Below are 12,867 nucleotides of genomic sequence, written 5' to 3'. Positions count from 1 at the left end.
CTCTTAACTGTGGCCAAACCATTGTAGATGCAGTGTACTTTGGATGTGGTAGCATAACATTTTACTTTTCATTTAAACTAAAAAACCCAAACCTGTTCCAGCATGACAATGGCCATGTGCACAAAGCAAGCTTCAAAATATGGTTTACATGGGTTGGAGTGAAAGATCTCGAGTGGCCTGTTATAGAGCTCTGACCTCAATCCTAATGAACATCTTTGGGATGAATTGGGATGCTGACTCACACTAGGCCTCTTCACCTTACCTCACTTTACTAACATCCTCGGAATGAGCAAAAAACCTCCACAAGCACACTCCAAAATCTAATTGAATATCTTCCCGGAAAAGTGGAGGCTAACTGTGGAATTAGATGTTCAAAAAACACATAATCTTATGGTCCATTGCCCACAAACTTTTTTTTTCACATAGTGTTTCTTTGGGGCAGGAGGAAAATGGTGTAAATTTAATTGCTGTCCCAAGTGTACCTTTAAAAGTGGTAGTTAAACACCACTCAAGTTGTAATAATGACATTGCACTATTTAGATTATTGTCACTTGACCTAAGAATGACTTGCTGTAATAGGACATAAAGTGTATTTAGTACAGATGCTTATATTTAAAGCTCTCTCCTATTCAGGCTGGGATAAATCATTAAGTTAATATATAGATGCCACCACAATTGGAAAGTTTTAAATGTTGTTCTAGGTTTTGAGAACTACAGACTAAAGAATGAACTCTTTTGTCTCTTTAACAAGGTCTTTTCTCTTTTTTCACTCTCTTTTTCTTCTCAACCACAATAACAGTTCTAGCCTTTGAAAGTGTGGTTCCTGGTAAGTGATAAGGAAGAAGATCTTTCTAACAGTGACACAGGAACATTGCATTACATGATTACAATCTTAATTGATTAGGCTCATATCCAATTAATTATAGCCTATCTAAAATAGGTGTTTACCTGCATTCCATCATTTACAAAAAAAAAAAGACTCTTTACCCAAGATTAAAAACCAAATACAAACATTTTCATGTCATTCATGTGAAATTCATTCATGGTTTGTTACCCGATTCTGGCCAAATTCTTTTGACAATATCAAGCTATAGTTATTATTTTCTAAAAGGGTTTCCCAAACCAATCCACATATATGATTTTATAAATAATATTCCATTAAATGTTGCATTATTAATGCTAGCTGGATTTGCCTTACAATGAAAATGTACTGCAGTGTGTGTGTGTGTGTGTGTGTGTGTGTGTGTGTGTGTGTGTGTGTGTGTGTGTGTGCTCTGACACATTTTCAACCAATTAAGTTAAAGACAAACTATGTCTGCAAAAGGGTCCCTTTTTCGTTCTGCTTTTCTTTTTCTCAGTATCCTCCCACTTTGCTATTTCGATAGGTTTATAGCTTGCAATTAGCAAGTGGTTGGGAAAACTTTGTATAGTGTGTGTGTGTGTGTGTGTGTGTGTGTGTGTGTGTGTGTGTGTGTGTGTGTGTGTGTGTGTGTGTGTGTGTGTGTGAGAGAAAGAGAGAGAGAGAGAGAGAGAGAGAGAGAGAGAGAGAGAGAGAGAGAGAGACTACATGGCACAGATCACTGGAGGACTGAATTTTTTAAAGTGAGGCCATTAAGCAAAGAGAGGAGACAAAGAAAAAAAGAACTAGAAACAAAAGATTTGAGGGAGAGTCCGGCCGTGATTTACGCAGAGAGATAATGTGTTTCTGTGCTCGACTCTCTACTGAGATACATGAACTTTAACCTCTGACCTTTATATTATACCAAGTATAAAATCCTCGTGTGAGCATGCACATATATATAACATGGCTTAGTAGAGTAAAGGCTGTGTGTTTTTTAAAGTCATGAAACACTAAACATTATTCAGTATAATGGTAATAAAATGTATATATATATATATATATATATATATATATATATATATATATATATATATATATATATATATATATATATATATATATATAGTGTATATCAAAAGGCTAATGTGGAATATCAGTGTCAGTCATGATAATAATATATTCTAATAAAAACTTAAACACAATTAAATCATTTTGTTACAGTTGCTACAATGAAAGAATCTGACAAAAATAAGTATTTATGCTAATTTGTTTTTTATGTTTTAAATACAGGGGACTTAATTCTGCTAGCATATTCATGGCATCTGTCTTTTTTGGCAATTTAAAAGAATTATATTGTTAACTTTATTATTTTTTTTTATTTCACTATATTTACTTTACCTTCCTTACAATGTCACAATGACATCAATGCAGCCATTTAGACTGATTACAACTGATTATAAAATCAGTATTGAGCCATCATGTACTGTCTCTATAATTGTGTGTGATTTTATTTTGATGTGTTTGGTAAGTTAGTCTGAGTGTTTACATTAGGCACTATTTATTAAGCATAGAGACAGATTGAAAACTAATACATTCGTTTGTACATTGATCATTTTTCATTTTCACAAGAAAAATAGTATTAATAGAGCTTATACAAATTTATACACTGAATGGAAAAAGGATTGTGGACATCCCATTATAAGATTTGTATTTTCTTATTGAACCTCCAGTTACATATTAAGACCCTATTTACTGTTTAAATAATCTACTTTTCTGGGAAGAGTGAGGAGGTCTGGGGTGCAGTCAGCATTCTAATTCATCCCAAAGGTGTTCAGTAAGCTGAAGGTCAGTGCTCCATAGCAAACCACTCAAGATTTTCCACTCCAACCCATGTAAACCATATCTTCATGGAGCTTGCTTTGGCACAGGGGTATTATTGTGTTGAAACAGGTTTGGCTCTCCGAGTTCAAGTGAAAGGAAAATGAATACAAATGTATCCTAAGACATCCTATACAATTGTGTGCCTCCAACTTTGTGGCAACCGTTTAAAGGTGAACCACATATGGCTGAAAAAGTCAGGTGTGCAAATACTTTTGTACATTTAATGTATATATTTAAACTCAGTAATATGACCCTGAACTAATCATCTAATTGGCAATGAGTTTACCAGCAGGTGTACCCACAGTTTTACTGAAACTTAAACTGAACAATGAGTGCATGAGTGCAGTTTTGTATAGGACCTGTGACAAACACATTCCTCTGGATTTGGTTATTTAATCAGCTCTGTTTCAAATGAGCCATTTAGAATGATTCACCTTACAATGCTGATAGGACAACAGAATAATGATCGACTGAGTGTGCATGTGATTTCTTTGCATTGTAATGTCACCCTCTGACATCCCGATGAGGGAGAGCCAGAGAGCGATAGACTACACAGTTACTTCTGTGTTCAGAAGGATGAGTAAGTACACTATCAGAAAAGAAAGTGAGAAGCACAAAGAAACAAAAAACAAGAAAAGAAGGCTCAGAAAGTTGAGACAAAAACAGGATTTTGGCAATTGAAAGAGAATGAGAGAAAGAGAGAGAGATGATGTGTCCAGTAACAATAACAACAAGTAAAAATCACAATAAATTGACATAGGTGCAAAGGTTAAGACAGAAAAAAGGAGTGTATAAGAGATGAGTCTATTCACCACGGTGGTCCAAATCTCTCTCTTGTCGCATGACACACACAACTACTTATAATGTAGGTCAAATCATGGGTCAGTGCACTAAATATGGCTGTTAGTGTGTGAGAGTGTGTTTTTGCCAAGTCAAACTCCACTTGGATCATTTTTGTCAGATACCCCTTTAACATGAAGAGGAGGTGAACATTGTAACGTTCACACACCCAGTTCATGCATATTATGTCTTTTTCCATGAGAAAAATCAAATCATGACTACAATTTTTACGCATAACAAGATGATAAAACATTTGACTTGGCTGGAGGTTGGTGTTATAAAGTCTGCAGATACACTGAAACAACATTACATAGTGTAGATTCAGCAAAATGAACATATCAACCAACTGAATTAGACCAAGAATCATCAGTTCCAGCCCCATGGAGGTGGTGTTGACAGCTTCAGTGATTTCCCTGATCTAACACATTTGATAAAGGCCAGATTGAGCACAATAATTATATTTAGGGGACATTTAATGCAAGTGATTATGTAATCTCAGATTTAAATTCAGCATTATTTAGGGGTGTGTTTGTGTTCTCTGGAAGTAAAAAAAAAAAAAATTCAGAGCACATTACAGTACTTGCACAGTACATGTGTTCAAAGACAATCAATTTAATTAAATTATATTTTTAAGAATAGAATAACAAACAAGAAAAATAAGAAAACTCTTGAATTTTGATTGACTTGAATTTTCTTTCTTTATCTCAAATAAATAAAAGTTTATAAAATTTTATGGACAGTGGATTGTGTAGATGCCAGTATTACTATAACAGTGTTCTTATGCCTCAACCTATGTTCACCCTCTTCTAGGTGATATATACACTGTAATGCTGACACAAATCAGACTATCAAATTTAGTAATATTATACAAAATGTATTTTATCCTACCCAAATGAGGTGATTTCCTCCAAAATCTCATACAAACCTATTCTGGAAAAGCTAATCTGTCCTAAATAGTGCTTAATACTGTTTATTAACTGTTGAGTTGATTCAGCAAGCTGTGCTGGACACCAGACCCCCAGGACTACCACTGATGACCCCCTGGATTAGGCAGGCTTTCACACATCTACATTTAGAGGCTGACTGAGACTTTCACTAATCACTATCTAGCTAACAAAAAACACAAAAAGAATCAGTTAATTATATTTAGTAGACAGACTGTTTTGTTCTGTAGTCTACACAATAGCAGATGGAAAAAAAGCTCCATTTGGTTTTGACCTACACTTTATATAATACTAATTTCAGAGTCCTGAATATTGTGAATATGATCCTGATCAGAGATGGGAAGTAATGAAGTACAAATACTTTGTTACTGTACTTGAGTAGATTTTTCTGGTATCAGTACTTTACTTCACTATTTATTTTTCAGACAACTTTTTACTTTCACTAATTACATTTTATATACAAATATTTGTACTTTCTACTTAAATTTTCAAACCAGATATGCTACTGTAGTTTTAATCCATTTGGTGATATAATTTTTTTTTGTTTGTTTCATTACACAACGGTTTTATACAATCAACCTATTTCATTGTCATTGCGTGACTTTTTTAATCTACCACTGGTGTATTATTTTCTGGCTCTTACAAACCACAGACGTAGGCTAGCCTATGAGCAAGGCAGAAAACAACAGAAAGTATGGGATAACATGGATGAGACGGAGGGAGTCAGTGATGTAAACATGACTGAGAACAGAGACATTCCTGATCACATAATCATCATCTTTTCTGCTCTGCTTGTGTTCTGTATGGTGGTTTAGCATGATACATTCATTAGGTAACAAAATTTGAAGTACTTCTTTATTAATATATTAATATGATGTGAGTTCCAGTTACCAGCTTGACACTAAAACAGTTATTAGTAAAGGGTACTTTTTACTTAAGTACATGTCAGAGCCCAAACATCTTTACTTTAACTTAAAAAGTATAGTCAGAACTTTAACTTTTACCAAAGTCTTTTAAAACATGAGTATCTGTACTTCTACTTGAGTGAAGGATTTGGGTACTTTTGCAACCTCTGATCCTGATCCTCATCTTAATGTCTTCACTAAAACAAATCTCTGCAGTCATCTCTTGTTAACAATTGTGTAACACTCTAACATAGGTGAGGTGAAGAATTGATTCAATTCAATGTGGGCCTTGTTTTTCATCCATAGGTTCAGTGTTGTGTCAGTTCATATCACTAATGTTTACACAATAAATAAAGTACCTTAGTGAATTAAGATCTGATACTGATCCAGTTCATCAGACTAGTGTGGATAATAGGACTGATACTCAAGTGTTTTGCAGTGAAGAAAGTGCCTTGTTTTGATTGATAAAATCTTACATTGATGTCTTTCCCTGCCCAGTTGCACTCTTCCCTCCACTCCACAGGTGCTGGCCAGTAAATCTAGAAACAGGGACAGAAATGGGGGAAAAAGAGACAGGGGTTACAAAAAAGGTCATGACCTAGGCAGGATTGGACATGTCCAGTAGCCAGAGGGACATTTTCTATGGATATCCTGTTGTTAGATACACAACCAGGGGCTAAACACACACACACACACACACACACACACACACACACACACACACACACACACACACACACACACACATCAGATATATACATTAGATGAATAGATATACACATTATTTTCTACTAGTAAATGCCTATATATTAAAATAGCTGCAAGTTTTATATATATAAAAAAAGCAAAAAACTTTCCTTTCAGTCACTGAGATTAATGTTAGGGTTAGATTTATATATTGCATTAATTAACTCCATTAATTCTGCTGTCAACGCAAGGTCCTTACAAGGACTGAAAGAAAAACATGTAGAAAACACCTTTGTGTGTGTTCTTCTTTGACAGTGATACTCTTGCCCTTTGCATTAACCTCATCTCTCAGCTTTCTTTTTCCACTCTAGAAGTGATAAAAAAAATCCCTCACATGCTCAGCATGCTGGCCTTTATCCCCTTTAAGTCATCAGGTATCATCTGGAGGCCCTGCAGAGATGTCCTTAAACACCCATTTCAACCAACTCATATCACCCTTACACTTGTAAATAAGACCTTTCAAATCTCTCATTCTGCTCACACCAAACTAAATGCACACAGCCTTCAGAAAAGCACACATACCTTTACAGCCTGTCTATAAGTTTGACATATTTTGGGATAATTATGGATAAGAAAGCGGTCGGAGTTTTCCTTAAGATCCTTTTTATCTCAATCGCTCTTTTAGGCCTTTTTCCAAAAGCCTGCAGGGCCTCAGGATACAAACACACTGAGATTATGGGAGATAAAAAAATGACTTGCTTTTATACTTAGTGTAGTGTGTTTATGCTGTCACATCATTTACTCATCTATACATCTCAGACATTGTACTGTACATCTCCTATTATGTGCATTATGTGAGTCTAAGCTGATCTGAAAGGACAGCACTCAGAACAGTAATTCTGCTGCATTTTCACTTTGAAATCCATGCCACAAGATCCAATAGCTGCATGGACACTTTTTTAACATATACTGTAGTGCAAATTGCTTTTTGAACAGCGTTCTTAGTCAGGATTAATCTTTGACAAATCCAACAAATGCAGTGTTGTGGATGTGACATTTCTGACTTGTTGAAAAATGCGTGTTATTTAACTTCCTGAGAATGATACAGACAACACTTTAACAAACAAACAAACTAACTAACTGACAAATAAACACAAATATAAACGAATAAATAAATAAAAATCTGTGAAAGATTACATATTTTCTGTGACCACTGTCAATTAAATCCCATCAGAGTGCATCATTCATGTGTATGAACATAAAACTGTTATGATCTTGGAAGAATCCATTTGAATGTATTTATTTATTTATTTATTTATTTGTTTGTTTGTTTCTACATGGGTTTGACCTAAAAAAAAAAGAGTTTTATTACATTAAACTGTACATGAGTGAACATTTTAAGAATAGTTTTGCTATCCTCACAACATTATTTTTAATTGCAAAGATGGAATTTGCATGAAATTGCCCATTTAGACTTGCTTTTGTTGTCTGATGAAATTGTAGCAAGAGAAATTTTCCTGAAATTTCTTTACTTGATTGAACAATTTCAGTGGAGCAGACAGATTCACTAGCATTCAAGCGAGCTCAGCTAAAGTGTGTGCAACTTCAGGCTCTGGCAAAGGGTTTCTTTGAAATGTAGTAAGTTGTGATACATAAAAAAAAATTAACAGCATTACCAAAAAAAAACACAAAAGGAAATCCAAAACAGATTATCATAAGTGCTGAGATATCAATAATCATGTCCAGTCCTTTCAAAAATGCTAACTAATGATTTTCACTGCCGAATGAGTTTTACTGGAGGCATTTCTTGTGCAATGTGCAGAAAATATTTTATATATTTGGCAAGAATTCCTAAGTTTGTAATCTATAGAGGTCTATCCTTAAAGTTTAAGTTATTTTTTTAGTCGAGTAAAAATCCTCCTTGAAATGTAATTAACTGCATATTGGGAATAAATTATGTTAATGAATTTCAGTTAATTAGATTCCCAGCCAACCAAAACACGCCTGGCAAGGACACTATAGCTTTCCGTTTTCTGATGGGCTAGTTAACGAATTAAAGGATTGTGCAAACCTTTGGGTGTTTGGTGAGATTATTAACTAGGTAATGTATTCATTTACATTCACATTTACATTTGCAGCATTTTGCAGACGCCCTTGTCCAGAGCGATGTACAAAAGAGCTTTGAGTCACTAGCAATGAATTAATCTTCACTGGTATGCTAGATTACAAACTTAATATAAATCAGACTATAACTCATGATTTTTACAAAGCAAACTTGGAAAGTGCTAATTGAAATGTTTCAGGAAGAGGTAGGTCTTCAACTGTCGCTTAAAAATAGCCAGGGACTCCGCTGTTCAGACATCTAGGGGAAGCTCATTCTACCATCTCAGTGCCAGAACAGAGAAGAGCCTTGAAGTATACTGATCTCTCATTCCGAGAGAAGGTGGTACCAGTCGAGCAGTGCTGGAAGATCTCAGACAGCATGGTGCAGTGCGTGTGAATGTTGGTGTGAATATTCAGGACTTGCAACAGATAAATACAACCAAAAGCACTTCCTTTACAATTCCTTTTCTGTTAATGGTACTTTTGTTTATATCAATTTATTTTACCCTATTCTCTCTTACATTCATCATTTTGCGTTGTAAAGTAACCCCCCTATCTCCCTTCCCTTTTTTTCTTTAGAATGCATTAACCCACTTGCACAGATTGATGCTTATACATGTCATTCAACTCCTCAGTTAATTGTCATTAGCACAATGGCTCAGCAGGAGTGGGAGAGTGCTTACCTTTTGTTCTTGCTTGGCAATGTTGTCTAGGCTGAGCGACAACAGGTAGTTTCGTGCTCCTACAAAGAGTCGTCCCCTTTCTTCATCGAGTAGAAGTGATCCGAAACAGCACGAGCGGTCAAACTCAAACCGCTTCACTCCATTAAACTGCTGGAGCTCTGCAACAAACACACACAGATGCACACAATTGCACATAAATACATAATGATTTTAAAATCACTCTCAAAAAAGGATTTCCGCATATACGCCAACTAAATCAAGTTAACACTACTGCCTCTCACTCTCACACACACCTTTGTAACTAAGCTTCATCCTCGGTGAAGAAGAGGAAGAGGTAGAAGATGCCGATGATCCACCGGACGATGATCTGACGGTGATCAGGCAGAACAACACAGTCAATAACATTACTCCCGTAGTTGTCATCATCTTCAGATGTGTTCAAAAGGGATTAAAGGTGGATTTCAAGGTGGTGAAGAGCACGCTGGTCCGTTGAGTTGGTAATTATTTCCGTGATAGGGGTTTTTGAACCTTCCAGATTGCACAAGGTGTATGTAGAACTGAAATAAACAAAGAAGGAAAGTTTTGAGGTGTAGATAACAATATTGTCTAAACGGTTTTAAAACTTCAAATTTAGGCATACAAACGAGTGTGTTTAGTTTTACCTCAAACACCACACCCACAAATCATTCTAAAGCGTCAATTGTAGTGCCAGAGGCAGAGTTTTTCTGATTATTAATAATTACAGTAAATATATAGAATTGATTCATATGAATAACTGGTTCAACTGTGGTGTAAATATGTTTTGTTTGATTCAATTAGATTTTTTTGGTTTCATTGAATTCTCAGATTTCTCAGTGTGCACACTACACATAATCTAAGAGTAATTATTGGTTAAAAAAAAAAGAAAAATAGAGACAATAATGTCCATATGTTCCATCTTCCTATACATTCAACACAGTCTTTATTGTGTATCTTTATTACAATGATACACTTTCTCCTCATTCATAACATTCTTTACCATTGGCTCCAACTAATATTAGGGCAGATAATTTTAGGCATGCACAAATGTTGTCTTACACATGCACATGCACATGCACACGCAAACACATACACACACACAATTTTAGGAATGCACAAATGGGCTACTGCTGTTGCCTCGTTGCATTATATTTAACTATGTGGAGCAATTTGATAATAGCTTTCCAGTACACACACGTACTGTACACACACGCACACAGACACACACACACACACACACCCACACACACACACACACACACACACACACACACACACACACACACACACACACACACACATTCCCTCTGTTTCTCCATTTTCTGTTTCTGTGGCAAACCCTCTATTTCTCTCTCTATTCCTTTATTTTTCCCCCTCTATCTGTTATTTCCTTCATCCATCTGTTCTCTCTCCATCCATATTTCTTTCATCTTTTAGTCTCCGTTTCTCATCTGTTTGTTTCTTTCAAACTTATCACTCTATCCCTTTGTATTCTCTTCTCTCTATTTCTATCCCTCCATTCCTATTGCTATTTCACTACCCCAACCTCTCCTCCTCCCAAATTTTTTTTATCTCTCCATTCCTCACCGCTCTTTCCATTCCACAGCTTCTGTCACTCAATCCTGTTCATTACTCATTGATCCCTTTCCCTTTGTTCATCCTGGATTCTCGTTTCCCATCTGTCCGTTTCGTTACTTGCATCAATTTCTGTCCACTCCTCTGTCTCCTCCTGTCTTACTCTTTCTATCCCTTCACCCCCTCCCCCTAGTGTCTTTTCCTACTTCCCTCTATCTCTTAGTCTTGCCTTCTCCCTTTGGGCTTATTAAAGGAAAAGCAGATGTCCATCTCTTTTTCATTTCACTTTTCCCCTAATAGATCGAACAACATCGAAACTATCTGTGTGTGTGTGTGTGTGTGTGTGTGTGTGTGTGTGTGTGTGTGTGTGTGTGTGTGTGTGTGTGTGTGTGTGTGTGTGTGCAGGCAAGTGTGTATGTGTGTGTTCGTTTGTGTGTGTTTGTTTGAATGTGTGTATGTGTTTGTGTGTGTGTGTGTATGTGTGTGTGTGTGTGTGCACCCATGCTTGCTAGGGTAGAAGAGGAGGAATAAATTGTAGTCTTTTCATCCATTAAACCAACCACCAAGGCCAAGAGCATTTTGACTCTGAAACATGGTCTCTTTTTCTCTCTCTCTTTCTTTCTCTTTCTCTTTCTCTTCTCTCTCTCTCTCTCTCTCTCTCTCTCTCTCTCTCTCTCTCTCTCTCTCTCTCTCTCTCTCTCTCCCTGCTGCAGTACTGAATATTAAAGAGGTTTAATCTGCAGGACCAAAGAGGTGAGAGACGACCTACTGATTTAACGGAATATAGATAGTGTGCTCCCTAATGCGATAATGCGCACACACACACACACACACACACACACACACACACACACACACACACACACACACACACACACACACACACACAGACACACACATCAAGAGACTACGCTGCATATATATGCTGCATATTCAGCAATTCCTAATGCAGTACACCACACACACACACACACACACACACACACACACACACACACAATACCACCACTCCTCTATCTGATTATCCCTCTGAGTCGAGTGTGGTTTCACAATTATTAGCTGCACACACTATTTAATAAATAATGTATCACACACACACACACACACACACACACACACACACACACACACACACACACACACACACACACACACACACACACAGAGACAAAGGCAGGTGTGGTTGGGTAGGGCAGAACCAACCCAGTCCTGGGAGAAATAAGGAGAAAAAAGAGTGCATCCTTTCGTCCTTCACACCTCCTTAAACTCTGTACCACTGCCTTACAATATGTCTTCATTACAACCAAGGGTAGAAACACACATACACACACACATACACACACACTCATAGGACATAAGACTCAACCCTTCCATATCCATGATAGTGAGAGAAAATTAATAAAAGAGCACGTCCAAAATAGGTCTCCCAAAAAACCTAAAATCTAAATTATTAAGATTAGAATATTAGATAAATTAGATATTTAGATTTTGATTGGTTTAATGTAGTTTGTCCCTTGGTTTTTGCAGAGTGTCCTATAAATACAGCATCATACTTTAGAAAGAAAACAAAACGAATCAACACCTTCTGACTAATTATATTCAAGAATTCACCCATTCAAGAATTTATCATGTGTTTCACCTTTACAGAGATCTTTGGAGTTACACCATAGCTGGCCTCCAACAGCTAGCATTAGAATGAAGTTTAAGAGAGTTAAATTAATAATAATAAAATAAAAAAAACACTGGCATGCTCTTTGAGATCTAAAGTTAATTTAAAGGATGAAAAATGTTTCTGGAACCATCAACAAATGTAATAATATTGAAACGATTTCTATAAAATCCTTCCTACCTGACTTTTTAGATAGATAGCTAGATAGATAGCTAGATAGATAGATAGATAGATAGATAGATAGATAGATAGATAGATAGATAGATAGATAGATAGATAGATAGAGTGAGGGAGAGAGGGAGAGAGGGAAAGAAAGCGAGAGTGATTGAATGAGTGAGTGAGTGAGATCAGTAATTACTGTGTCATAAGCCTCTTTGGGTTAATCATAGTGACATGTTAAAGCAAGGGTTGTGAAAGCCTAAAGAGCAAGAGGCCAGGGAAGAGAAAGAGCAAGAGATTGAAGGAGAATAAGAGAAGCAGAAAAGAGGCGATTGTTCCTGAGCAGTTTGTCTGGCCTTCTCCCAGCAGGCTGAGCCTCCCATCACAGAAAAGAAAGAATGGAGAGGGAAGAAAGCAGAGAGGCAAGGTCTGCTATCACACAGGGAGGGAGAAAAGACGAAAAGAGGGAGAGGCAGCAGGAGAGCAGAGGCTTTTGCTCCCAGAGAGGCATGGGCACACATTCATGGGATAGTCCCAGGAAAAGAGAGAGGGATGGAAGGCC

At 36.6% G+C, this 12,867-nt stretch overlaps 1 protein-coding gene across 4 annotated transcripts in view; it reads right to left on the bottom strand.

Annotated features, from left to right (window-relative positions):
• sema3b (sema domain, immunoglobulin domain (Ig), short basic domain, secreted, (semaphorin) 3B) overlaps positions 1-12,867 on the bottom strand; it is a 53,503-nt gene that overhangs the window by 12,651 nt on the left and 27,985 nt on the right. For all 4 annotated transcript variants that reach the window (XM_083555354.1, XM_083555352.1, XM_083555355.1 and 1 more), the window contains 3 exons: positions 9,178-9,441; positions 8,885-9,042; positions 5,888-5,950 (listed from right to left, as the gene is read on the bottom strand). In XM_083555354.1, coding sequence (XP_083411480.1) covers positions 5,888-5,950; positions 8,885-9,042; positions 9,178-9,310 — 354 coding nt within the window. In that variant the 5' untranslated portion in view covers positions 9,311-9,441. The remainder of the gene's footprint in view (positions 1-5,887; positions 5,951-8,884; positions 9,043-9,177; positions 9,442-12,867) is intronic.

This window comes from Silurus aristotelis (assembly GCF_946808225.1).
Source record: "Silurus aristotelis genome assembly, chromosome: 11".
NCBI classification, from domain to species: domain Eukaryota; kingdom Metazoa; phylum Chordata; class Actinopteri; order Siluriformes; family Siluridae; genus Silurus; species Silurus aristotelis.
The sequence above is the reverse complement of the archived record's forward strand: the minus strand, read 5'-3'. Positions and strand labels throughout refer to the sequence as shown.